General features: G+C 45.3%; 4 protein-coding genes across 6 annotated transcripts; 2 read left to right on the plus strand and 2 right to left on the minus strand.

Annotated features, from left to right (window-relative positions):
• Positions 1-32: 32 nt before the first annotated feature.
• On the minus strand, positions 33-6023 carry c2h12orf56 (chromosome 2 C12orf56 homolog). Its single transcript, XM_028400553.1, has 14 exons — positions 5696-6023; positions 4375-4555; positions 4044-4059; positions 2820-2979; positions 2587-2742; positions 2410-2480; positions 2170-2314; positions 1993-2087; positions 1503-1592; positions 1309-1384; positions 1161-1235; positions 1016-1090; positions 759-940; positions 33-144 (listed from the first exon to the last, which is right to left on the minus strand). Exons 1-14 carry the CDS (start codon positions 5945-5947, stop codon positions 33-35), a joined length of 1686 nt encoding a protein of 561 aa, XP_028256354.1. The 5' UTR covers positions 5948-6023.
• A 1858-nt stretch (positions 6024-7881) lies between these two features.
• Positions 7882-16192, plus strand: LOC114428514 (CD9 antigen-like). 2 transcript variants are annotated; one of them, XM_028396995.1, is made up of 8 exons: positions 7882-8122; positions 12809-12911; positions 14230-14327; positions 14577-14651; positions 14729-14830; positions 14916-15005; positions 15091-15174; positions 15710-16192. In XM_028396995.1, the coding sequence occupies exons 1-8, from the start codon at positions 8054-8056 to the stop codon at positions 15773-15775; spliced, it is 687 nt and encodes a 228-aa protein (XP_028252796.1). In that variant the 5' UTR covers positions 7882-8053; the 3' UTR covers positions 15776-16192. The 2 variants fall into 2 exon arrangements, with proteins under 2 accessions (XP_028252796.1, XP_028252805.1); XM_028397004.1 differs by lacking the exon at positions 7882-8122 and adding an exon at positions 10274-10433.
• A 210-nt stretch (positions 16193-16402) lies between these two features.
• cwf19l1 (CWF19 like cell cycle control factor 1) lies at positions 16403-20800 on the minus strand. The gene is made up of 14 exons (XM_028397287.1): positions 20678-20800; positions 20107-20191; positions 19925-20009; positions 19643-19744; positions 19348-19562; positions 19157-19272; positions 18991-19075; positions 18428-18580; positions 18190-18352; positions 17969-18048; positions 17688-17897; positions 17450-17569; positions 17249-17346; positions 16403-17072 (listed from the first exon to the last, which is right to left on the minus strand). The coding sequence occupies exons 1-14, from the start codon at positions 20698-20700 to the stop codon at positions 16928-16930; spliced, it is 1680 nt and encodes a 559-aa protein (XP_028253088.1). The 5' UTR covers positions 20701-20800; the 3' UTR covers positions 16403-16927.
• Positions 20801-21405: 605 nt separating this feature from the next.
• dmtf1 (cyclin D binding myb-like transcription factor 1) lies at positions 21406-27359 on the plus strand. 2 transcript variants are annotated; one of them, XM_028398353.1, is made up of 17 exons: positions 21406-21492; positions 22716-22831; positions 22916-23011; positions 23492-23577; positions 23660-23771; positions 24023-24099; positions 24184-24341; positions 24462-24494; positions 24572-24681; positions 24747-24975; positions 25045-25196; positions 25270-25455; positions 25550-25632; positions 25784-25942; positions 26018-26230; positions 26321-26426; positions 26536-27359. In XM_028398353.1, exons 2-17 carry the CDS (start codon positions 22723-22725, stop codon positions 26568-26570), a joined length of 1944 nt encoding a protein of 647 aa, XP_028254154.1. In that variant the 5' UTR covers positions 21406-21492; positions 22716-22722; the 3' UTR covers positions 26571-27359. The 2 variants fall into 2 exon arrangements, with proteins under 2 accessions (XP_028254154.1, XP_028254156.1); XM_028398355.1 differs by having other exon boundaries at positions 21408-21492; positions 22713-22831.
• Positions 27360-27378: the final 19 nt, after the last annotated feature.

Here is a 27378-nt window from a genome sequence, read left to right on the forward strand (position 1 = left end):
TGAACAAAATAAGAGCACATGTGTCTGTAGGATCATCTGTGCAGGATCAGACTCAGGATGCTCTCCACTAATTGTAGAGTCGGCCGGCTGATTGGGTAGTGAGGCGGCAGGCTCTCTCCAGCACAGGATGGCTTCACAGAATATCTGCGGGGGGAAGACGATGATGCGTCAGATCCTCAGCCGACACCGGCTTCAAGCTTTGCTGCATCAGTTTAAATATAAATACTGATATAACACAGATTTTCTTGACTCCTGCTTTTAACAGTGAATCAAACCGTCTTTCTGACTGATTTTTAGTTTTCATTTTTTTAGCCGTCTTTCTCTGTTGCACGTTCTTATTGGACTTTGTCCTTGTATTGACTCATGTCTCAGACTTCAGTCATGTAGGGAGCTGTGGTTCTAAACCTGTTACCATGCAGGCAGCAGCTCTTTCCTGGCTTTACCTGTGTAGTTAGCCTTCTCTCTTTGACTCTGGCCATGCATATAGCTGCCACTGCCTATCTTTAGCCATGTAGTAAGCTGCCTGTCAGGCTGTGGCTGTGTAGGTAGCTGTCCTTCTATTGTTTTCACCACACTGGCAACCATCTTTCTGACCTCTGTGTAGTTACTGGTCTTTTTTGGGGGGATTTGGCTGTTCTGACTTTAGCCTTGTGGTTAACTGTCTCTGATATCTGGTTGCTTAACTGTCTTTTGACTCGGCTGCTGAACGCTCAGCTCTGCCTCTTTAGGTTTAGCATGTTGTTAGCGTCAGTTCAAACCTGAACTCCTCTCTGAAGTGTGACCGCAGATGCTGGGCCAGGTGGCTGTTGTACTGCAGACAGGCCAGCAGGAGGCGACAGCGCTGGAACAGTAAAACGGACTGGACGGGAGTCAGAACCAGCTCTTGAAGCCCAGACAGAACCAGAACCACCTGCTGGGCCTGGTAACTGACGAAGGCCACCTGCAGGGGGCAGACTCAGGTTAGTGGGGTTTGTTGTTGCGGTGGGACGGTGCAGGTTGCTGGTGTGGTGTTTACCAGGTGAGGGTGAGGCTGCAGGACTCGCAGCGTCCAGCTGACAGACAGGAAGCTGTCAGAGAAGCACCAGCGGGTCTGAAACGCACAAAGAACAAGTGAAGAAGAGCTCGTCTCCATCAGACTTCAGTCACGTGTCAGATCTCACCTCATAGCCTAAAATCAGCAGCTCGAAAAGCAGAGCGCAGGCGGCGTCCAGATACTCAGCCAGTAAGGCCTGAAGCTGACATACAGACCGACATCACAGGGTTAAACACTCTCACAGCCGTCACTGATGACATCAGAGTGCAGCTCACCTCAGAGTCCGTCTCAGATCTGTGTGTGTGTGGATCACACACCAAGGCCAGCAGCATCCTGGAGGCCCGGGCGCCTCTGCAGGGACCAAACACCACAGCACTGACATGAACTGTGTATGGCAGGAGGCAGGACATGCTAACGATACACAAGACGCCAAGACACACAAAAACAAACAGGTCTGCTGGGTGGTTACTTGTTAGCAGAGAGCAGGTTGACTCTGGCGGCTTCGACCTCTGTCTCCCTGAACATGACCGCGAGCGTCTGGACGATCAGGGTGCTCAGCCTAAAAACAAACAGAAGCCTCCTGTTGATTTACACGTCTTTACATTTTTAGCAGCTATTTATCGATCACTAATAGAATATGTAAGCTATTTAATGTGAACAAGCTGCATCTTACTGTATTCTGACTTTACCAAAATGTCATCCTAACCTCAACCTAACTTTACCACCTTTACTTAGATATTACTTACTGACCTTACATTAATCTAAACACGGACTTAACCTCATCCTAACTTAAGCCTAACTTTAAACTAACCAAAACCTTCATCCTAGAGTTTACACAGGCACTTGTACCCAGGAGGATGTGCGGATGTTGTGTTACCACAGTGTGACTGTCTAAACAGATTTATGTCCCCACAGTATGACTTAAATACACACACACACACACACACAGTAAAACTGACAGCAGCTGATCTGCTGTGTAGACTCCACCGAGGCCCACACAGCCGTGAAGACAGTCCTCCAGCGTCTGAACCAGGAAATCACACAGCTCACTGGACTGAAACAGGAAAAAAACAGTTTGTGTGAGAGGCGAGGACAACGAACAACCTGCAGGACCTGCTGCTGTTCAGCAACCTCACCCTCCAGAAGAGTCGGCGCAGTGTGACGTAGCGGAGGGCGGCTGTTCGCAGCTCCTGCAACAACATGTACAGACTCTCCACGCTGATCCCATCCTGCAGCAGCTCAGAGCTCAGCTGCCCGAAAAGGTGGGCCGTCCGCTCCCCGCTGCACATGCCACACACGCACATACACACACACAGACACTTTTAAATCAAATGTTGACAAACAATAAAGGCCAACACTACTAGCATGCTAGCTACCTGATGGCAGAGGAGTCGGGTGTAGCGCTGCACCTCCTCCTGTAGAGTGGGTCTTGCAGCAGAGTGGACCTCTGATGACAAAAGAGTTGTATTCACATTCACATCAGAGATTTGTGTCTTTCTAACGATTACACAGCCTCTCTGTTTGGTTCAGGTGCAGCTCTGTTTCTCACTCACAATGATGAAACTGTTCCAGCAGCTCTGCAGGTGGAGGTAAAGTCTGGACGTCTCTGAAACCACGTAAAGATGCAGCTCGGTGTCCCGCTCCTCCTCGCCGGTCACCCCGTCTCGTCTCAGCAGGCGAGACAGAACCGAACTGAACCTCCTCGACACCTGTGACATAACAGCATCAGGAGGTGTGTAACAGGAAGTGAGTCGAGCCAAACAAAGACCAAATGATTTGTGTGTACCTGAGTCAGGCTTTCCTCTGAGGGTGATGGAGGCGAACTGGGTGAAGAGGAGAGGGAGGGAGGCTGAGGGACCCATAGAAGGCCCAGAGTCTCAGAGTTTGGGCAGGAGGCGGAGCGGGTGGGTTTCACCAGTGGGCAGAGCTCCTCTGTGCCCCACTGGCTGAGTGAACAAAAGAGACGGCTGCATGAAGTTTTATTGTTTACTGTTACATGAAAGACAAGTCTGTGTGTGGTGTGTGTGTCTGTGTGTTTAATGATGTCCCAGCGGTGAACACATCCGAGCAGTGAGGCAGACAAGCGTGAGAGACCGCTGTTTGCTTCGTGTGCATCAGTTTTGCAGCATGTTGGCGTAACCAGGCAACAGTCCTGGGACAGCACTTCCTTCCTGTTGTCTCCCTGCAGTCTCACAAAATTTCTTGAGTGATGCTAACAGCACTTAACAGGTCATATTGTGTCTCTCTGTGGTTGTTTTGTGTCTCTTTAAGGTCACATTGTGTCTCTGTGGTTGTTTTGGTTGTTTTGTGTCTCTTTAATGTCACATTGTGTCTCTGTGGTTGTTTTGTGTCTCTTTAAGGTCACATTGTGTCTCTCTGTGGTCGTTTTGTGTCTCTTTGTGATGCCGCCTCTTAGTAAGCAGCAGGTAAAGTCGTCTCTTTCCTGGATGAATTAAACATGAGCTACCTGAGATGCTTATGAGAGGGTCATTGTACACTCAGGCTGTGACACGGCTTTTGCACATTTACAACAGGATTAAACTGTTAAACTGACTGCACACAGACATACAAATATAAACAGCTCTGTTAACCCTCTGCCTTCCTGCTGTGCCACAGCTGTAAAGGTTTTACAGTTTGTCTCCCTGACTCCTGCCCAGAAACTCCACAGACGGGACGAGATTGGAGGAATGCAGAATCAGACACATAAAGATTCACCAGCTGAGAGCCTCCACCCGAAATCCCCCACCAGAACAGTCCCAAGAAAACCAGCAAAGGAGAGCCAGGTAGAGTGTTTTTGGGTGGACTAACCCTTCAAAAAAGTAACAGCAGCTTCCACACGAGTACAATCACCTGACAAAGTAGAGACCTGAGTGTGTTTGTGTACATTACTGACTGGGGGACTAGGACTTGTCATCCTTCTAGGGACAAAGGTCCCATAATGAACGTGAACCCTGACATCTGTGTGCGTGTGTGTGTATAGGTGTGTGCAGGTGTGTGTGTGTGCGCTCACCTCTCTGCAGGATATCCTGTGGGGAAAGCAGAGACAGGCTGTTAGAGTTACAGGGAAACATGAGCACCTTTGTTTACAAAGATCAGGTCACTGATTTCAACCCTGATTGAAATGTGATTCTCAGCACAGAGACTTCATGTTCAGAGCAGCCTACGTCCTAAACACGAGGATTAAACCAAGCTTTATGAGGCACCGTGTCTGGAAGTGGTACCATGGTATGATGTCTGGTGGCCTTTTATGGACATTTTTTTAACCGATACCTGTTAGCATAGTTAGCATCTTGCGCTAGCCGCATTAAAAATCTACTCTCTATGTTGGACAGACTCTTTACCTTCCCCAGTCTGCATCACTGTAGGGTGGGACAGCAGAACTACAGGTGGAAGCCCCTCCCCCCTGTCTCTCCTCCACCAATCACGTGCCTTCCCCGCTGACCTTTCAGCGGTGTGGATGATTCGGATGTGCTGGCAGCGCTCTCTGTCCTTCCCACTGAGGAAATCTGGGAAGTCTTTCACCTGAAAGGAGGACGCAAAGAACAAACATCAGCTCCAGAAGCCACAGAATAATGAGATTAATGGAGGAAGAATTAGGATTAAAATTAAACATTTAACTCTTGAGATTAGATTAGATTAGATTGGAAATGTTTCCTTGCACACTGCCTCCTGCGAGTCATTATTCACTTTCCATTACACTAACAGCATCCGCATGCAGCGAGGGCAACCTTGTCAGTAATCTGACAGTTTACAGATGGGATTAGAAGTTAACCCTCTGACATAACGAGATTGAGAGGAAAACAGAAGCTTACTCGAACTGCCACACACAGACCTTTTCTGCAGTGTAGTGTCAAAACCTATTTTAAGGTTAAAATAGTTCAGACCAGGTCTGTGAGGTTAAATTTAATCCCAGGATGAGGAGCTGTTGATTGAACACAGATTAGCACAACATGATGTTTGTTAAAGAGCACTAATCATCAATTAGCTTTTTCTTTTTTAGTAACTATCACTGGATCGCTCTGATGGTCAGGAGAAGCAAACACTTGTGTTTTCAGAGTGCAGATCAGAGGCGTGACGTCCTCACACTCAGCCTGTCGATGTGTGTGTGTGTGTGTGAGAAGTGAAACCTGTAAATCACCTGTAATCTGAAGAGTTTAACAAGGATCAAACATCCAGTGCCTCTTAGTTAACAGGCACACACTGTGACTCTGTGCAGCTTCAACAGCTGTTTTTTAATAAATGCATAAATGCTGTTTGGATCATTAACCCTTTGAGGAGTCTGTGCAGCATGAAGTCCTGCTGAAACCATCATGGCCACCAGCAGACAGGCTGAGCAGAACTCAGAGTTGTTTGATCACATGCTTCAGGGATCCAGCTGAATTCCCTGTAAATGTGCCGCCTTTATTTTCTATTGGTCAGACTTATTGACAGTCATAATAATCTACTGCTTCCATTATCGATTCATCTCTTCATTTTATGTCTAAAAAAAACATAATATAAATTAAAAAGAAATCTCAGAAATGTGACTTTAGAGCAGCTGCAACTGGAAACTTTACTAACATTTACTGATGAATGACTTTAACACAGAAAACAACATGATCGATCAACTGATGAATACAAGCTGTTAATTGTCGGTTTTTTTATTGGTTATTTTAAACTCACCAGTTCGATGTCGCGCACGCGCCCGAAACTAACGGCAGCGGTGAGGGTGCGCGGCGGGTATTCCGTCAGGTAGACGTGCTCGTCGCTCAGCACCGCGTGCATGTACACCTTGTGGAAGGTGTCCGACACCACCACGCACGGCTCGTAGGCTCGGATCCGCTCGTACACCGCGCGCTCCGTGTTCCGTTTCAGGAAGGAGTCCAACTTGTGGTTCCGGCGGGACAGCAGGGTCCCGGAGCCGGTCCGGGCCATGGCTCTTGGATACGGTGTTGGGGGTTTAACCAGGCGGTGCGCTGCAGCGCTGCATCTCCTGTGAACCGGGCAGGTGGAGACGGGTCGTCCAGCGTGAGGACACTGAGCAGGTGAACCGGCGCTTAGAAGCCTCATCAGACCACACTGCTCTCTGATTGGTCCGCACAGAGAAGCAGGACGCTGCTGATTGGCCGGAGGATAAACCTTTCGTTTCATAATTGAAAACAATTCAGGCAATCACTTAAAAATACATTTTAAATATAAACATGTTACAAAAATACACGTGGAAAATATTTTCTGTGTGTGTTCCTCTTTTCACTCCTAAACGAGATTCAAAATGGACCTTTCTATGAAAAGCAACAGCCTTAAAAATATTTTAAAAATATAATAAATTAATTAATATAGTCACCTGGGCTTGAGGTAAATAATTGTACAGTTTTTTGTAATATAATATATACACATGTACTGTACTGAAATGTTTTTCTTGATCATTTTTGTGCAGGTGAGTTGTTGCCCTTTTTGCATTTGACCACTAGAGGTCAGTAACTCGCAGCTTTTTCTCAATACCTCTGGTATTTTGATTCCTAAATTAACCTGTTCCTTCCAAAACTATTCACACCTAAAAAACCATCATCATCACAGAGCTCTCTGATAAACTGAGAACAACACTGAAAATGAGCCTCATCTTCCTCTCCTTCCTCACACACACAGAGGCAAGGCGGTTGCTGCAGCTTTGAAGGGGAGCTTTGTGAAGGAGTGAAAAGATGAACACACACACACACAGCATAAAAGCGGTGTTGCTTAAAAGTCAGGTTTTTTTAGCTTAGAAAAAAACTGCAACGCAGAATTAACATAAAAATCCCATCAAGTATTTTTAATATCTAAAAAGCTGTAGTTTAAAATCATTCTCAGTATTACCCAGCAGCTAAATGTTTTCAAATGATTTTGGAAGGCTGTGTCACACTGTACTCCTTCATCATCATCATCATCACTGTGTTTGTGTGCAGCTGCAAACAACAGCGGTGGGCTGAGCGCTCACACTGCTGTCTTTGTTCTGCAGAAGAAGAAGTGAACTGTCACATTTCCCACTGAGAGAGGGAGAATATAGCCTCCTGACACACACACACGGTTTTTGTTGGTCTTGACCTATGGCTTTAGAATCTAAAAGTGTGTGTTTATACTGTAACTGTACACATTTATGGTCATTATGTCCTATTACTGAATTCCTGCTATGTGTTTGTTAGCATCCTGAAGCTAGTGTCCTCCAGTCCCACAGCTAGTTACCAGCACTCACTAGTGTTCTTCAACTAGCTAAACATTTGCATTCTTAGATTGCCAACTAGCATACGTGGGCTAGCTGTTAGCCTCCTAAAACGCATTGCTAGCACCCTTCTGCTTACTCACTGTAACTCCTTGCTAGCATTCTCATGCCGCTTTGGATTGCCATTTTAGCGCTAGTTGCTAGCAGTTGTTAGCATTGTCTGTGTTAGTCAGTAGTACGCCTCGGCTAGCCCCATCTTGAACTTAGTATTAGCATCTTTAGGCTAGTAGCTAGCATTACCAGGCTAGTAACTCTCATTCCTTAACTCGCTGTTAGCATTCTGTAGCTAGTCACTAGCATCCCTAGTCATTAGCAGTGTTGGACTGGCAACATAGGCTGGTTGGGGCAATTGCTAGTCATTAGCATTTTTATCTGGCAACTAGCATCATGCCTGATGTAAAAAAAACAGCTGCAGGTAGGTATTTGATTATTTTAAAACATTTATTGACTTTATTTATAGGCCCACTTTCATTCAGCTGTCCAGTGTTTGTGTACCATCACTTTCTTCTGTCGCTCTCTCACTCGCTGCTTTATTTTAATCCAGTGATGCTGTTTTCTGTCAGAAGAACAAAAGTCCAAACAAAAGACAAAGAGACGTCAGACAGAACCCCTCTCTGTCTGTGGGTGTTCACTTCAGCAGCAGCAGCAGCAGCTGATCACCGAGTCCTGACGGAAGTGACCGAACAAAGCCGAAACGTGGCGACAGGTCCGAACTGAATAAAGAGCCAGAGACAGCCGGAGACCGACGGATACTTTCTACCGTTTAATCACCGCCAACAGCAGGAATGACGGCGCTGACCAGCTGGGAGCTGTGCGTCAAGTACGCGCTCTTCATCTTCAACTTCGTCTTCTGGGTGAGCGCTTTTTTGTCTAATAATAATCCTGTAACTGTATCAGTTTGCTTAATTGCTTAATTCTGTTATAAATAATAATATTTCACCTTAACTGTTAGCAGTAATCTGAAGAATATAAAGAATTTAATCTGTCTGTGTATTATGATTTAATAATGACAAAGAACATCAAGTTAAGAGCCACGTGTAATTTATTTCAGTGCAGTGTTGCTCAGATTTATTTTCTTTAATGTTATTTACAAATTAATGAAAAGAAGCTTTTTCTGAATGGGGCTTGGCGTGGGGAGTACAAATGTGTCCTAGAGACACTAAGACTGTTTTTTACAGTTTATCTACATGTATGTAGAAATGAAAATGAGCACTCTCAGGGCACACAGGTCTGGTCGGTTTTTACACTGTAAAAAAAACTTTACTGTTATTTGATAACATTTGATCATTTAATGTAAAATCGTAAATTCCTGCATAATTAAATAGCATGGGTTGGATGGATGTAGTGGTGAGAGTGAAACCTCTCCAGAGAAGGACTCACACATGATGGCGGCCATGTTGCCACAGAAACCCCGCAGCCTGTGAAGGTGGATCTCAGCGCTGTGTGATGTTCCAGATTCCTGTTTGCAGCAACAACACTGAGGCATCAAGCTTAAACTGTGACATCTGTGATGCTGCAGGCAACAACAAAAAATTCACGCTAACACTGTTAGCTCTGGAATGTTCCAGGTTTTTAATTAAAACAGAAATATAGAAACATTTCTACAGTTCAAGAGAACGATCTCAGATCTGTTTCAAGTCAATGTACACAGGTATTTACAGTGTTGAAATAATTACTGTTACTGCCTGTAGGGGGAGCCTGGAAGCTCTGGAGCATGGCTTTAAAGTGTGACACCCCCATCAGTTCAGACTGTTTGGTTCCTTCCACCTACAGCGTTCTACAGTAACCATGGTAATATGAAAAGTCATAGGTGTAGCAACCTTCGGGGCTCAAAGTTGAAGCCCATGCGGAAGTGTCAAAACTTGTAATTCATGCTGCAACAGCTGGGGGTTGGCTCCAAAAGCGAGTAATTTCCCATAGACTCCCATGTTAAAATGGCCGATTTCACAGCAGAAAAGAACATTTTTACAGCCTGGTACAAAAAATCGCTGTGGTCTCAGATGATTGGTCCTCTTCTAGAATCAATTGTACGGGGGGTGAATTGTTTTTACAACTCACTCGTTTCAATTGTATTCGGACTTAAAATTACGCCTAATTATGGGCGTTGCCGCTTGAGTGACAGACAGTTGACGTATCACAGCGTGAGTTTCCTGCTTCCACGATCGCCTGCCCCCCTAAACCCCGCTCGTGCTCCCCCTCTTTGTCCATATTCGGAGTTTTAGATGACGTGACGCTGCCAACATGGCGGCGGTCATCACGTCCCGGAACCTCCCACTGAGACTCAAAACCGTTCTTCAGAAACAAACGGGTGACGTCACGGAAGCTCTGTCCATAGTTTTTACTGTCAATGGTGTAGCATTGTTGCTAACAGCTCACAGAGATGGTTTGACCTGTATAGACAGTGAGGGCCTCCGAATTTAAAGTGATGCTAACATGCTAACAGCACTGTCAGCCTGGTGTTTGTATGTTATTAGCATCAATAGGAAAGGGAAGGTGATGTCGAGCCAATGACCCACTGCCTGAGAAGATGATCAGTCAGAACGTGAGCGAGATTATTAGACAACAACATTGGAAGAGATTCTGACAGGAGGAGAGAGCAGGGAGGGAGGATCTATCAGTGCTGCTGCTGGTCTGAGTGGGAGGGACCAGCTCGGGTTACCTCAACCAAACAGCCTCACTCCCAGGAGGTGTGTCTGTGTGAACACACCTGTAGAGCTAAACACTCCAATCAGATCGATCAATAATCAACCATTCCTCACAGAACAAAGCAAAAACTGGTAGACTTAACAGGTCCTTGAATGCATCGTACAGTGTAAACTATGAAGCCATGATGGCGTCACATGTGAGTAGCAGTCACATGACCAACAATCAGAGTGTGTCCCTCTCTGGGCCTCAGCTAATTCTTTTCACCTGCTGTCTGAGCTGTACACCCCCCCCCCCCTTCATCCCTCCCAGCTCATTCTCTCCACCCATTAACTTCCTCCCAGCAGCCAGGTGAGCTCCTCACACACTCAGGGTGTGGTTTACACACGCACAAACACTCCTGCGTCTGCCGCTGCTCTTCTTTCTCTCCACGCCGTCTTACAGCAGGAAGCTTTGTGTTGAGCCATGGGGGGACTGCAGTGCATCAAGTACTTGGTTTTTATCTTCAACTTCCTCTTCTGGGTACGTAGCTGTGGTGGAAACATGACACTGTGCTCGGTGTTCACGGGCAGTGGTGTGAAATCAGAGGCTCACTGCAGGCATGAGGAACTGAGGACAGTCTCAGAACATGCCCCAGGAGTCTGCTCACACTGATCTCTTTTACTTATATTCTCTAAAGTCATCACTTTGTTCTGACAGTTTTTAATGCTTATGATTACAAAAATCAGTTTTTCTTACACGTGTGTCTTTCTGTGAAGCTTATATTGTTGAAGTTTACTCTGCTATACAGACTGGATGTGGATGTGTGGCTCCTTCTGTGCTTCATACACTCTTTGTTAGTCAAACAATGCCAGCTGACACCACAGGAGGAAGGTCAGGTCACATGTTCTGTACTTCAGCTGTTTTAAATCGTGGTTCAGCTCATGAAATGACGGCATGTATTTGTTCTTAAACATGAGCTGGCATGTATCCATCAGAACATCAGAACAATCCCAGGTCCAGCTGAAGCTAACAGAGATCTCCATGTTGAGTGGTCAGCCTGAACCTTCGTGGTGAAGTGGGAGTCCTGTCTGTCACAGCAAGAAGAAGAAATGTCATTTTAATCAGAGGTGGAAATCCTGAAAATGCAAAAACCTCAGAGCAGAGCAGGTCATATTCAGATCAGCTGATGGAACAGTAAATCCTGCCTGACTGACTGAAGGAGAAAAAGTTCAGAGGAGTCTGTGTGTGAAATGTGTTGTTACCTGTTTACATCCACCACACACACACACAGCTGCTCTGAGCCTAATGACTGTTTTGACTGTGTGTGTGATGAGGTCACAGTCAGCTGCCACAACACAACAGTGTGTCAGAAACCTCCAAAAACAAACTGCGGATTAGATTCATTTACGTACTCAGACTCATTTCCCACAATCCTCTGTGGAAGCCAGAGAGATACTCCACTCATTTATTTATTGTTGTATTGTATTCATGTGACTAGCAGTCACATGACAAATGACAGAATTTGGAGAAGATTGTGGAGTTGTTTTAGCGAGACAGTTTTTACAGTGTAAGGACTTGCTGTTGTGGTTTAATGGAGGTAAACAGGTCACTTCCTGTATTGTCCTCTGATCGCTTGTCGTGCTGTGTAGCCCCGTCCCCTCTGTGGTCGCCTCAGTCATGGCTGCTGTGGTGATTCATCTTTCCATGGTTGTTGTTCCTGAGGGTTTAATGGCACCTCTGTGGTTAATAAGAGCTAACCGACCTCAGGGGAAAGATGTTGTCACCACCAGGCAGCGCTGTGTTTCCTCCACACAAACACTGTCTCCTGAGTGTGTTTATGGAGCATTAACGCTGCTCTGTGTGTTATTAAAGCAGGTAATAACGAAGCATTCTGCACGCTAGCTGTAGCTGCTAACATCCTTGCTCTATTTCTACTGAGGTACTCAAACCTGACACAGGCTGGCTTAGAACCAACAGTATCCACCTGGTTCTGTTCAGAAGGAGTGGCCCTGTGAAGAGTGGCTCCCTTTGTTTGACCCCCCTCTGTTGGTTGTTTGAGGAACTGCTGTATTGGTTGCTTCTGACAGGCTGTGTGTGGCCATGGACAGAAGTGGATGTGATGCACTGGCTTCAGGTTTACAAGCTTTAAATCTTCTCTCTGTGCCTTTTGTTGTGGAATATTCTTATTATAGTTATTACCCAGAACATGTGACTGTGTGTGTCCTCTCTGGGAGAGATGTTAAAACAAGCCCAGGTGTCTCAGAGTTAGCTTATCACATGTTATCAGTGTTATTACAACTGATCTAATTTTAGAAACTTTCCACTGACTGGTTGTGATCCGGAGCGCTCTGCTGTCCAATAGGGTCCAGTGTATTAACTGTGTGTGTGTGTGTGTGTGTGTGCATGTGTGTTGGTCATGATGTAGACGTGTGTCAGAGAAGAACGCTGCCAGTTAGTGGAGAATGCCTTATGTTTCACAACAACACCGACGTCAGGATCACGCTGTGGGATGTTATGGAAGTTATTCGGGTGGCAACAAAGAGCCTGATGTAATCAGTGTTTGGTTACCAAGGAAACGACGAGTCCCTGACACACAGTGTGTTATTTGATTGCCTTTGTGTCAATACTTTGTGATGCAGATTTATGGTGGGATTGAAAACATGCGGAGCTGCTGGTTGGTCAGGTTCCTCCAGAAAGTCTGCTTCACTGAGAACACTCTTTCATCGGCATGCAAACTGGTCTGGAACAAAAACAGCCCGACAAACCAGTACTTTGGTCAGGTGTAAAACATGGTCATTGTTTGACTTACAGCGCTACCATCTGCTCAGCACACTCACCGCGTGTGATGATGTGCACCTGCAGCATCTCTTCATTATGTTGTGCGTGTTGTTAATAAAGTTGTGTTTGTTTTGTAGCTTGCAGGTACTGCAGTGCTTGCTGTGGGTCTGTGGCTGCGCTTCGACTCCCGGACTGTAGGACTGTTTGAAGGAGAGGACTCGCCCTCCGTCTTCTTCACTGGTAAGACCTGTGAGGTCAAAACGACAACCTCAACAGCACTGAGAGCGACTCCAGTAGTGTCGCATCGTTAAAGCTCACACAGGAAGTGTGTTTGTTTTTTTTTTGGTCCTCTGGGATCATTAAAGTTTAAACCTCATGAGCATAGCTTCATGTTAAGACCACACCACATGAGTGATGGACTGTGTGGACTCATTAGAAGGACAGGAAGCTACAGCTAGCTTGCTAACAAGTCCTGACTTGCATGTTTGTTCATTAATATTTGCTAAATTCAACATTGACATATTTGTTCCATGGCGAGCTAGCTAACTGTCATTGTACTCAGACAGTGACAACATTAGCAACCAAACAAGCTTAGCAGTCTAGTGTTTCATAGCTGATAAATGATAAATGAAAAGCTTAGTGGGCTAGCTGTAGCTTATTATATATATATATATATATATATATATATATATTATAATTTTATCTGGATATGTTGATCTTGTAAATAAAGTTTAGTTTGGATGAATCGGATGCCGTTTTCTGTGGACAGTGTTTTGATTGTCTATGTTTGCCATCAAGCTAGCACTACCCAGGCAGAGGGCAGCAGGAGGATGAAACACCTGAGTTCAGTACCAGTCACAGAGGGGACATAAACCTCCTCAGCTGTGTCAGCTCTTTGCTGCTCCTGTTGTTGTATGTGTTGATGTTGTGGATGCAGCATGGACCCGCTTAGATGAGCAGGCAGCGGGCGCTCAGAGGGCAGCTGAGGCCAAAGTTAGTCCACAGTGAGGCGGCTCCTCCACACATAGCGCTCTTTCTTTGCCGGCGCACAGGGATGTCTTTGTTCTCAGACTTTTGTATTCTCGGAGGAACTGTGACAGAAAGACGGACTCGCTCCCGCCCCCCCCCCTCTCTTTGTGTTTCGCCTCCATCACACTGATAAGTGAAGTGGGCAGCGAGGCGACAGAGGCCCGGCCTGCAATGACAAACATCTTAATGACAGCTTTAGAAGACAGAACGAGGAGGAGGAGGAATAATGGTGTGTGTGCTTGTGACATCAGCGATGTGTGTTATTGTTTTCCTCTGGAGCTGTCTCATGATTCATCCAGAGATCATCTCCGGAGTTTGGAAACTCTAATTTATGATGAGATGTTTCAAACACCTGAGACTTCTCTTTTTAAAACATGATGACACAACATGCAGCAACAACTGATGGAGATTTCTATCAAGACCTGCAGGCGTTTCCAGTCTAACAGTGAACGTGAGCAGCTGTCTCACGATTGATGATTGTAAGAGTGTGTAGTTTGTGCTCAGACGTTCTGTCACGCTTGTGTTGCAGGTGTGTACATCCTGATCGCGGCGGGCGCTCTGATGATGGTTGTGGGCTTCCTGGGATGCTGCGGAGCCATCAAAGAGTCGCCGTGCATGCTGGGATTGGTGAGTTAAAGTTACATACATACATACATACAACCTGCATGCAGAGGTGGAACAAAAGATGACACCTGTTCAGGTGAACACACACACACGAGTCTGATCTGATGTCAACAAACAGACGACGTGCTGAGCTCACTGTAGCTGCTACAGAGCGATCCATAAGAGTAAATATTGGCCATCAATACATGAAGAGAAGTTTGTGTTTGTGTCGTCATCACCTCCTGTAACACTGAATGATGATGTCTGCCCCAGTTCTTCCTCTTCCTGCTCCTCATCTTTGCGGTTGAAGTGGCTGCTGGGATCTGGGGTCTCTCCAACAAGGACCGGGTACACATACACACAGCTCTGTTATTGATCATCGATCAGTCAGTCAGCAGTGGGTTAACGGCTCTGTGTGTCTTCAGGTGGTGGAGGACGTCACAGAGTTCTACAAGCAGACCTACGTCAACTACAAGGACACCAAACAGGAAGCGCTGAAGGAGACGCTGCGCCTCATCCACTTCGGAGTGAGCACACACAGCCTGAGTGTTGATTCAGTTTATCAATCTGCCAAACGCACACTTTGTCTGAGCCGGCGTCTTCTCTTCGCAGCTGGACTGCTGTGGTCCAACAGGAACAGTGATCGACGCCGCCAAGGACACCTGCCCCAAGAAGGAGGGCTTGGAGGCCTTTGTCACCACGGTAATGCAGCAGAGACACACCCATGTGTTTGTGTTTGCATGAGGACCGAAATGTGCACACTGATGAATTTGTGTCGTCCCATCAGAGCTGTCCGGCTGCCATCGATGAGATGTTCAACAACAAGCTGCACATCATCGGTGGAGTCGGGATCGGCATCGGAATCATCATGGTGAGTGTTTATAGCCCGTTAGCTTAGCATAATGCAACCAGCATGTGTGTTATATTAATGTGGAATGTGTCTGTGGAGTCACGCCATGCAGCCTACATAATTAGCATATACCAAATAAGCTACACTACATTACTACAGGCATGCTAACTGCTAGTAGCTAGTGTTCAAAGATTGTTCTATTTCCTCTTTTAATAGTTTGCTGATTTGATTGGTTGAAGTGATCACATGATCAATGACATCTAAAGAGTAATACACACCAAGCTAACATCACACAGTTGAACACTTGAGACTATAGCTACAGCCAGTTAGCAACATCTGCTGTGGGATTTCAAACAAGAGCTGCCATGTTGTTCAGAACACCTCGATCTGAGGAACCATTTACTGTTAGAAAATGTTATTATTTATGATCAAAATATTTGAACATCTGAGTCATTTACTCGTTAGTTCACCTCGATATGTAAAATATGTTATAATGAGCATTAAAGAGTCTAGTGAGTGTTTTTGTGTCCCATGCTGACTCTTCTTCCTCCTGCAGATCTTTGGGATGATCTTCAGCATGATGCTCTGCTGCGCCATTAAGAGGTCCCGGGACTTTGTGTAAAACAAACAATAAAACACACACACACTCACTCACATATCTATCTTTAATCACTTTTTACAACCTGTCGCTTTAGAGTTTAAACACAGTAACAGTCGTCCCTGAGCACGCTGCTCAGATCCATGCAGGAAGGTGTCGACCTGTGAGCGTATGGAGTTTAACTTTGTCTCAGTAGCGCCTGCAAGAAGTTTATGTTCACACCTGGAGTACAACCGAAGGATAATGTAGTACCAGAAATATAATCCACAGGGCAGGCTGACAGTCCACAGGAGATGTGTGACTGTGCTGCCCCCTAGTGGACACTTTTGTTTTTACCCTGCTGTAGTTTATGTGAAATTTGCTTAAAGTTTGTGAGCTGCAGTCTAACAGGCTCTCTGCAGCTAACTGAATGTGTTCGCCTGTTAGGTTTGATTTTTTTTTTTTTTTTTATAAAAGCAGGAACTGTTTTATGCAAATATTATGAATGCAGTTCACACATGTCTTTAAGATGCCAAATAAATTAACTAATAAACACTGATTTGTGTTAAACTAAGCTTTCGGTTTGGTAAAGGCTTTGTTAAAAGAAATCTGAACCCACATCTTGATGTTTCCTCTCGGCTCTTTCGGGTAATAATGACACACGGCGCCACAGACCCAAAATAAGAGTTTATTTGTTCATTTACAAAATACATGTTTAAAAACAAAACACTTTTGTTTTGTAATTTCAAGCTTAGAGAAATTACAGAAAGGTTTTACTGTTAAAGAGCTCCGGTCTGTGTAGAAATATTTTATTTTGAAAGGACCGTTTCCTGTTTCTGTGTATTATGATAAACAAAGACTCGCCAGCAACAATATTCAATATAAAAATCTAAATGTGTGTATTAAAATATGGATGGACACCAGGTTTACCAGAGTTAGCACGCTTAGCTTAACTTAAAAACAGGAAACTAGCTCTAAATCCAGAAGCAACAAAATGCACCTACTGTAGCAACGATGCTAAAGCTAACAGACAAAAAGAAAACATTGGAGCCCCAGTCTTTTAGCTAAGCTACGCTAACCTGGCTGGCAGTTACATAATTATCCTGTCAATTGAAGGGTGTTGATCCATCTTTAACAGGTTCACAGAGAAAGATGAGGTCTTTTCTACCACAGTCCCCACACACACACACGTCTGTGTTAATCATCCCAGGCGAAGTCGTGTGGCTGGAACTCGTCTCTCAGCTTTTTGGCGCTCTCCTCCTCTTCCTCTTTGGTTTGTTTACACTCCTTCCAGTCTGCTCGGGTCGGGATGTTCAGCAGCACCTCGCTGGCCAAGACCTCCCTGCACACACACAAACATACACACCTTCTTTACAGTGACCCTACAGTGAAATATTAATGACTCCTGCACACACACATTGATATGCTACAAACAGAGCTAGTGTTTGGTCAGAATGGACACAGGAAGATGCTTGTGTAAGCTTCATATTTACAGCCTTTGTGGGGACTGCTGCTCACCTTCCAAACTGCAGAGGAAAATGCTTCTGGATGCGATAATAGAGTTTCTCCCCGGAGTCCAGTTCCACAAAGAAGTACGGAGTCCCGGGAGGAGCGATCTAAACACATACACACATTTAACTTCAACAACTCCCTTTCTGCTCCCACTGTGTGTGTGTGAGAGAGAGTGGCAGTAAGAGAGCAGTTTCCTGGTGCATTCACCTGTTTGAGGTCAGTGTGTTGGGGAATCTCCATCAGCTCCATCTGTTGCTCCTGAGCCTGGACCATGAACGCCTCTTTGACATCTTCTGTGGTGCAGCGATCCAACGGCACTGGGACGACCTGGACAGCACAAAGGTTGATTCATTAATTGTAATTTTGTAGCTAAAACATTTCTTGCCATTTTAGTCATGAGATGTGTAAACAAAGTGTCATAAATGTATTGACGTGTTGTGTGTACCTGCAGCTGCAGATGCTGGCTCCTGTAGTTCCTCTCGAACAGCACACAGCGCTGTCCTCTGCTCTTGTAGAAGTTCCTCAGGGATGACTTGTACTTCTCCATCTCCTCCACCACCTCTGAACTCAGATCCACCACAGACTGGTAGTGCCCGATGGGGAGGATCAGCACGTGGTAAGGGGTCAGGCCGCCTTTGGCCAGAGCCAGGTAGCACTGTGGGACAGACCATCCTGCTGACCGGGCCTGTTCTCTTTAACATGTGTTTGATGTCAGTGTAAACTCACGTGCGTTCCTATGCTGATGACGAGGTGCTTCTCCACCTGAGGGCTCGCCAGACAGAACCAGCAGGGACCTGAAGGCTGAGCTACACGCGATAAATAATTAGAAGAAAACATTTCATCAGTACAGGTACGGGCTCTTTGTTTGGCTTAAAGCTAAAGGCAACTCTCCGGTGCCCCCAGTGGATAATGGGTTAAAATACAAACATTGTGTTTTTCAGACTCACGTGGTCTGCGTGGCTGTTTGAGCCCCTGTTGATGCCGCTCTCTGTCATACTGCTGGTCACGTCCTCCTCCTCCTCCATCTGAAGGTCTCTTCCTGCCGCGGCCCCGAGGACCGCTGCCGCCCTGCTTGCTGCTCAGGTCGAAGAAGAACTGACTGGCCGGCTCCTGAACAAACAAAGGAAAAGAGGTGACCACAGTCCGTGTAGTGAAATTGAACATCTTTATAAGCAGCTGCTGCACCTCTTCTTCTGTGGTGCCGAAGGTCGTCCTTTGTGTGTCCGTCTTGTCTTTTGTGGCGCGTCTGTACGGGTTCTCCGTCACATCCTGTGGCTGCTTCACCAGCTCTGATGGATCCATGGTCTTCATAGGGATTATGTTAAAAGCGTAGAGATACTGCAGACACAAGGAGAGAGTGACTTGTTATTAACTTTTCCCATAATGCATTAGGGCAGTGTAAACAGGAAGCTGTCATAAGTTGTTACAGCAGGAACCTTTGTATAACTCCACCTCTGCTTTCTGCAGAGGATCCAGGGTCTCTACCTTGTTACATTTTGACACATTTGGCCAAAAAACAAATTAGTCATTAGCACTTCCTGTTTGTGGTGTATTCATGAATATACTGACAACTATCACTGGGCTACAGTAATGTGAAAAAAATGACAACAAAATTTAAAATAGAAGTTCTGAAAGGCATGTTATTTCTATTTCTAGGTGGATTTATGGATGTTGATTTTTATTTCCTTAATTAACTGTTTTGTGTACATATGTTCAGATTTTGACACAAAAACCAGACAGACGCACACCTTCTTCTTGCCAGGGTTGTTGACGGTTGCCAGGGCGATGAAGCGGCTAACATGCTGAGCGTTTTCCTGAAGAATGACATGATTCCTGAGGACGGAGACAGGAACACATGTACAGTACTGCCGTCATATGCAGACAGAGTAACATGAGGAGAAGTAAGACGTCTACCTGTATGGGAGTCTCTCATAGTGAGCGCCCTCTAGTGCAGCAAAATGGTATCGTGGTTTTAGCTTGTCTGCGAGGTTAGCGATGGAGCTGCTTCCACACGACTTTGTGTTCACTTCCTGAAAACAAGGAAACAAAAAAGATTGAATAAACACTTAAACTGTCAGAGTGATAGACGATGGACTCCTCATTACAGGGCTGTTTCCGTAGTGCCAAACACCGCGAGGCCACTGTGATGTCAGCAGGATGTCGACTCCTCTGTACTTGGAGGTGCTGGTCAGCGGCGTCACGAGAGCCGATAGATCTTTGGATGTGAAGCAGTGAGCCGGGGCCGGTTCCTGCAGGGCCTCCTGGCCGCTGACGTAGGCAATCTGCAGGCCCGACGCACCGGTGAACACACCACGCCGACCTGGAGCGCACACAGGATGAGTGTGGAGACATTAACATGCAAACAACTCAGGGTTTGTTAAGTGTCTACAGGAGTCTTACCCAGATAGGTGATGTTTTCAGCGAGCTCACAGCCGTCTGCGTTTGGGAAATTTTTCACCGTGTCCTGACTGGCTGCTCCGAGGATGTAGGTGTGGATAGGAGCTGAGGAGGCACAAAAAAAGTACAGTTACTCCAGGACCACAACAGAAGAATTCTAAACATGCAGCATCTGATTGCTGATCACCTCATTTTTAACCATTTTAAAGACTGGCACGTGTCAGTAGCTTAACAGCGCCCCTGTGGCCGAACAATAGGACCTTTGGACTAAAATAGGATTTTCACCTTTCTTGGCTCCACTTCTGAACTGCTGCCACTCTGCCGCGGCCTCTGGTGTTGTTCCAAAAAACTCCCCGATGCACAGCAGCAACTGAAGGAAAACAAACACCCACACACTGATTAACCATTGCTGACCCACTGCTGACAGTGTGTGACATGCTGGATTATCTGTGTCAGACAGGTCTCACATCAAACTGGCCGGTCTTTTTCTGGATGGCCTGGACTCGGTTGAACAGAGTGGTCAGCTGGCCTTCAACATCTCCACACACCAAGCTGCGCACAGACACACACATCTGTTTAATGTATTTTTGTCTACATCTATGATCAATGATCGAAGGTTTGAAGGAGGCTGCCTAACATTCTGGTGAAATGTTTGCTTGCCGATTTTTTCGGTACTAAATACCAACACCGATCATGCATCGATGGCTCGTCCATTGCTTTAAATAACTGTCGCTTAGAAGAAACCGTAATCGATGTAAATTTTTATCGAAGTTTGGCGAGATCCAGTTAATTCAAAAACGTACAAACAAATTTGACCTGCTGAGATTTAAACATGTTATAACTCTTATAAATCCTGATCCGAGTCGATCGATGGCTCTAAAGTTTGTGTAACCTTGTTTTAATGGACACTGAAATGTGACATCATGGAATTGCTCAAATGTCATCAATAAGAACCATCTCAGATCTAACAGCAGCAACATTTAACTGCATGAACCGTCATCACAGCAGCGGGTTAAATTCCGGTTAAGTCAGACTTACACTCTCACTGGTGGATCCTCCATGTTTACGTTAAGATTTTGCTCAAATGTGTGATTTGGATTTTAGCAGCTTCAACGCGCTGTCCGCCGCCATTAACTGTCCGGGCGAAACGGCAGCGGAACCGTTCCCTCTAAATGAATTACGCGCACGTTTACGTACACAAAGATTGCGTGACACGTTTACAAAAACTAATCAAATCTTTTAAACAGGAAGTTACATTTTTAACCACTGCAAACCTTTATGGAGGTTAAAGAGAAAATAAGCAGTGTTTGAGGCGGTTACTCGGACACCTTTTTTGAGCGGACACACTGGTTGCCAGATTTGAATTTTTACCCGCTGATTCTTTTGAACGTAATATACATGATCATATCATATCATATCATGACGATCATATCAAGTATCTGTATTATTCAATTTGTAGTTATTTATGTAAATAAATCTCTCAAATGTCTCAGGAAGAATATGTTTATTATACCAAACTGTGTGAAAGTGGTTTCCTGAGATTTTTTAAATACTTTTAATTTTCAAAGAAATAAAAAGAATTCACTTAAATTTAAATATGTTCTCTTGATTATTTATTACGATATTTTATGGTCCTCTTGAATACATTTCTATTACAACTGTAGGCATTACATACAAATAGCATATGAATAAAGATGATGATACTTTACAGTACGAACCACATTGTGTTTATACCTCCTTTTTACGAATAACATTAAAACCTGGCAACCCGGCGGCCCTCGGACGGCCGATCCTCCATCCTGGCACTTCGCTTCATCCTGGTAACTCACAAGTCCCCGGACCAAAAACAGGAAGTAAGTAGCCAAATCAAAAGTAAAATTCACTTTCTGTTCAGTAGTGGAAGCGGCTGCGAAGCACCGAGAAAACTCAGGGCCAGAAATGTATCCGCCAAAGCGCCAGACCTCCGTCACAGCGCACAGACGCCATAAGCTTCAGCTTGTGCACTAACATGGCGCCGGAGACTTTTCGTCTTTCATTTAGCTGGCTAGCTGACTGGATGCTAACGGGTTAGCATTATGTGCTGCAGTGATGGCAGGATAAAAGCAGATTTCTCTCACAGTACATCACATCATTCATGCATTCTGACTATAATGAGCCAATTTTCCGGTCAATAAACATAATTTAATCACTGAGAGAATCTCACTGCAAATAGCGATGCGTAGAATCAGGACTCAGATCAGAAAATGACTGATTTTACACAAACCTTTTGTTTTCCAAACAACACATTCACGACTGTTTCTAACTTAAAGTAAACCCACTTAAAGGTCTCTCATGCACAGTTTGGCGCACATGCTGTTCAATAATCACAAAACATTTCAACATATTATGGTCCAAACTGTTCAACTTTGTTTCCACATGAAAACTGTGGAGGGCAGCAGCGAGCCAATAATCAGTTTTAATTTTTGATACCAGCTGAAACTTGTTTTTGCATCAGCAAGTTTGCTGATATTAACTGATGATAAGTGAATATAAGTGTATAAGTGAACAGTAATAGATGTGGGAATTGAAACTATTTTGGGAGTTTGGTGTGGATTTAAGATACACAATAAAATGCTACTGAAATGTCTAGTTGCTCTTGATTAACCACATTAATCAACATTCTCAGTATATTTAGGATTTAAGTAAAATATCAAACTTTTTTGAAGAGCCTGAAATGATCATTTCAGTTATTATTGTATAATATAAGTTGTGTAATAAACCTTAAAGTGGCAGATTTCTGAAGGGAGTTCTGACTGTACTAAAGATAAGATAAAAATTAATCCCGAAGGAAATTCTTGTGCCAGAGTTATCAAGTTACATTAAATGCAGTTAAGTACAGAGTATAAGAGTATAAGTGTCACTAAAATCCAAATCAGAGTACAGTATGCAGTATGAGCACAATATATGATGCATGGATGCATTATTGCAGTGCCTGACCGCGGAAAAGAGGACTTCATGTAGTTCATTTTGGGATTCTTTTTTCATTGAACTTAATCAACAACACACACCTGTGTGTGTGTGTTTTGTGTGTCAGCAGGTGCAGGATGAGTTCAGCAGCAGAGGACGAAGACGCAGCAGCGTTAGAAACTGTGAAGTCGGTCACACTCACTCAGGACAGCGATGGAAGCATCATACTGCACTGTCCTGCCAATGGTTGGTCAAAGCACACATGAAAGCGCATGTATGCAGGTTTACAGATGTTACAAGTTTTATAACTGAAACGATGTGTGTGTGTAGATGAGGACTCTGAGCCCCTTCAGAAGAAGCTCCGCCTGTCCACAGAAGAACAGGAAGACTCAGAAACACCTCAGTTCTCCGTCGTCACGTTACCCAGTGAGACATTTTGATGTCTTCCTCTGACATTATGTGAAACTTTGAGTCTGGTTTTCTGAATCTTAAAGGTAGGGTAGAAGATTTCATTCTGACGGACTTTTTGTTAAATTAGTGTAACTTCTCTTTACAATCCGATAGCAACCAATCAGTTTGCCAGTTTTACATTAAAACGAAGAATATTAATCATCTGTGGAAGCTATAAAACGCTAAAAACATCAGCCAATCCTATGAGACGCCCCTGCGCGGCTGGTTGTCACTCTCTTCCTGCTCTGCGCACAAGAGAGGTACGTGCATGATGGCCGAATTCACAGACTGGTTGGGAGGCGTGGCTTTGGGGTGAGCTCCGAGAGAAAAGGGCGTGTGTTTACCTTCAAAATCTGGCTGACTCTCACTGAGTTTTCAAAATCTCCTACCCTACCTTTAATTACATGGTGATGTTTAATCACTTAAAAACACCTTTGTGTCTTTTTTTGTCCACAGTGTCAGAAAATGACGAGAGCTTCGAGGTGACGATGACGGCCACAGCAGACGGCGACCTGTCAGAGGACGGCGTCGCTCAGATTCAGGTGCACTTGATGCTTCTCTTCTGCTTTTTCCCTCAATAATGAATGTTAATTTAACACTGTCTGTGTGTGTGTGTGCGTGTAGATCCTGCATGAGGACGAGGACTCTCTGTCACCCAATCATAAGACAGAAGTGTCACCTGTCAGTCAGGCCTGGTTTACAACCAAAGAAGACAAAGACACGCTGACTAACAAAGGTACAGAGGAGAACAACCCCAAACTAATTCCTTATCTAAATCAGTATGTATTTAAGACTTCAGATTTCAGACTTGGTTTGGATGTGAGTCTAGACTCTATTTTCATAGTGGTTTTTGGTATTTGGTATTGGCATCAGGGCTCTGATGTGGTTCATTTAAACAGACTCTTACTCTGAAAGAGCTTCTTCCTGTTTAGCTCTGAAAAAACTGTTTAAGAAAATCTGTTTCACTCCACATTTCTTCCTCTTCAGGTCACAAGTGGAAACAGGGCATGTGGTCTAAAGAGGAGATCGACATTCTGATGAGCAACATTGACCGATACGTGAAGGTTCCCACATCATCATCATGATGATCATCATCATCATCATTTTTTGATGTTATGGTGTTCTGAATGTGTGTGATGTTTTCTCAGGGCCGCGGCATCGAGGATCCGGCTGAGATCATTTTTGAGATGTCCAAAGAGGAGAGGAAGGACTTCTACCGCTCTGTGGCGTTGGGCTTAAACCGACCGCTGTTCGCCGTCTACAGACGAGTCCTACGGATGTATGACAACCGCAACCACGTCGGCAAGTGAGTTCAATATGGCGGGAAACCGGAAACTTTAAGATGTTCATCCAAATCAAGGCAATTAGACTCACGGATTGTTCAGTTCAGTTCAGTCGTAATGTTGTAATGTGTTTTTTTTTTCAGGTACACTGCTGATGAGATCGAGAAGCTGAAATCGTGAGTAAAACCTCTGTGTGGTTTCTTTTAGTGTGAACACATGTTAGCTTGTTTTGATTTGCGCTGTGTGTGTTCAGGTTGAGGGAGAAGCATGGAAATGATTGGGCGACCATCGGAGCTGCTCTGGGCCGCAGCGCCTCGTCTGTCAAAGACCGCTGCCGTCTAATGAAGGACACATGCAACACAGGTACAGACAGGCAGGCGAGTGTGTCTGTGTGTGTGTCACTGACCAGTGTTTTTTTTCCCAATCAGGGAAGTGGAGCGAGGAGGAGGAGAGACGCCTCGCAGAGGTCGTGTATGAAATGGCGGGTGTGTCTCCGGGGTCAGCGGTCACGGGTGGAGTTTCCTGGGCGATGGTTGCCGATCAGGTTCGCACCCGCTCAGAGAAACAGTGTCGGTCAAAATGGCTGAACTACCTGAACTGGAAACACAGCGGTGGAACGGAGTGGACGAAGGAGGACGACCTGAAGCTCATACGCAGGTAGGAAGACGTGTGTGTGTGTGTGTGTGTGTGAAGCGTTACATAAATATGATGGTGAACATGTTGCAGGATTCTGGAGCTTGAAGTGGAGGATGAGAATGAAATAAAGTGGGAGGACCTCGCTGGCGGGTGGAGCAGTGTGCGATCGCCTCAGTGGCTGCGATCCAAGTGGTGGAGCATCAAAAGACAAGTGGCCAATCACAAAGAGATACCCTTCAGCGGTATGCACACACACACACACACACACATTTTCTTCTTCATATTAGGTATTAAAACCTCTGTGTGTCCTCTCAGTCCTCCTAAAGGGTCTCCATGAGGTGATGGCATCCTCACAGTCATCGTCTGGCCCTGGGAGCCCTTCTTCCTCCTCACTCCAGATTCGACTCACCCGATTGGACGAGAGCAGCAATAGCCCCGCCCCCAGCTCTGTGGCCGCGCTGCAGATTCCTGTACAGATCCCGCTGCAGATCACACACCTGGGTGAGCGCCGCACAGCGCCTGACTTCATTCATCTGACGCAGATGTCTGCTTTGTGTGCGTCCTGACAGTCCATGTCTTTGTGTGTCTGTGTCAGCCTCAGACTCTGCAGGATCAGCCAGTGACAGTGAGACCATCACTCTGAACACAGGCGCCCTGCAGACCTTTGAGATTCTGCCGGTGAGGCACAACAACGCTTTCACAGCTGCCAGCTAACACAGGCTTTTATTGTGAAGGGACCACAGAATGTGTTCACTGTGTTGTGCGTTTGACAGTTGATGTGTCAATGTGCTCTCTCCTCCCTCTTTGTGATTGTGTGTTTGTTCTGTAGTCCTTCCACCTGCAGCCCACTGGTACTCCGGGGACCTACTACCTCCAGACAACGTCCAATCAGGGGCTTCCTCTCAGTTTAGCCAATAACAGCACAGTCACCCTGACGACGGGCTCCTCACCTTCATCACATGAACACATCATCCTTCACAGCCTGTCGGTCCGTTTTCTGTGTGTGTGTTTGTTAGTGTGTGTGTGTGTTTCCGGGTGTTTCAGTGTGTTTTCCCCTCCTCAGACTGATGGCCTCTGCTCCAGCGACGGTGTCATCATCCAGACGGTTGCCTCAGACCCCACCTCTTCAGACCCCCTCAGCCAATCACAGCTGGTCATGGAGACAGAGGGGCGGGCACAGACTGATGAACGACTTGATGCCACGAGCCTCCTGGAGGGTGCAGAGAGTGTTGTCACGGAAACCCAGGAGCCAATCACAGATGGCTTTACTGACAAGGTGTCCATGCTTTTAATTTGAAAAGGGTGGCAAAAAAAAATAGAAACGTCAGTGACTGTTAACATTAAATTGTGTGTTTGTGCCTTTCAGGGGCTGAGTTCCACCTCTGTTGAGGGTCCAGTGGTGCATTCTGGGATAGCATCAGGCAGCGCTGTGCTTATTGTGTCTCCTCCAAACATCAGCAGCACACTAACAGGTAACACACACACATACACACACACATACTCATGTAAAAATGTGTGTTGTAGTTTGTAGACCTTCTGAGTTTATTTAAACATGACATCACTTTCTGTCTGTGTCTTTAGATCCTATCTTGGAGAACCAGGAAGGCTCTGACTGAGCTGGACTACACGAGGCTCCCGGTCTCCTCCTCCATGCTGCTGCTGCACAGAACAAAGACTCCGCCTCAGACTGCTGAACTGTGAGTCACCTGACTTAAACCAGGAAGTGAGCACTTTTTAAACAGAATGATGAAGCTTGAACCCCTGGATAAAATGTGAACGCAGCTTCTCACAGCGGTGCCAAAGACTGTCATAGATTGACCTGTCGTCATGCCAACATGGACCCTCGTCCAGACTGTAAATAAAGATGGATGACAGGTCACCGATTCCTCTGGCTGGGCTGAGCTGAGGTAAGGTGAGGTGACGCCATCCTGAGCTCCAGAGGAGTGAGCGTGGTGGTGTAGTGATCAGAGCGGTGGATGTCTAGGCCCTGCCTCTTTCCTGGCTCAGAGGTGAGGACACACCCTCTTGAACGTAGCCCAACTGCTGCCATCTTGTACTGTCATGACACTCGCTGTTTATTTTTTCTACATAAATTAGATCCACATGTAAAAACTCGTTTTTTATACAAACATTTAATTTTTTTGTCTGTTTTATAGTTTTAAACAAGGTCTATTTTTTCCAGGCATTTTTTTTTTTTATTTTTTGTACCCCTAGTAATATTTATTGATTTTTTTCCCACCTTTTTCAACATGTGGCTCTAATAGACCATCATCAGCTTGTTGTCCCCTCAGACCGGGTGCACTTCTCTCTTATCCAGGCAGGAAGTGGAACCTTAATAACAAACAATAACCTTCTGCTCACTACTGCACACGTTTCAAACAAATAAACTATTTGGAATAATCTCACAGTTTCTACTTGTGTTTA

This window comes from Parambassis ranga, chromosome 2 (assembly GCF_900634625.1).
Source record: "Parambassis ranga chromosome 2, fParRan2.1, whole genome shotgun sequence".
NCBI classification, from domain to species: Eukaryota; Metazoa; Chordata; class Actinopteri; family Ambassidae; genus Parambassis; species Parambassis ranga.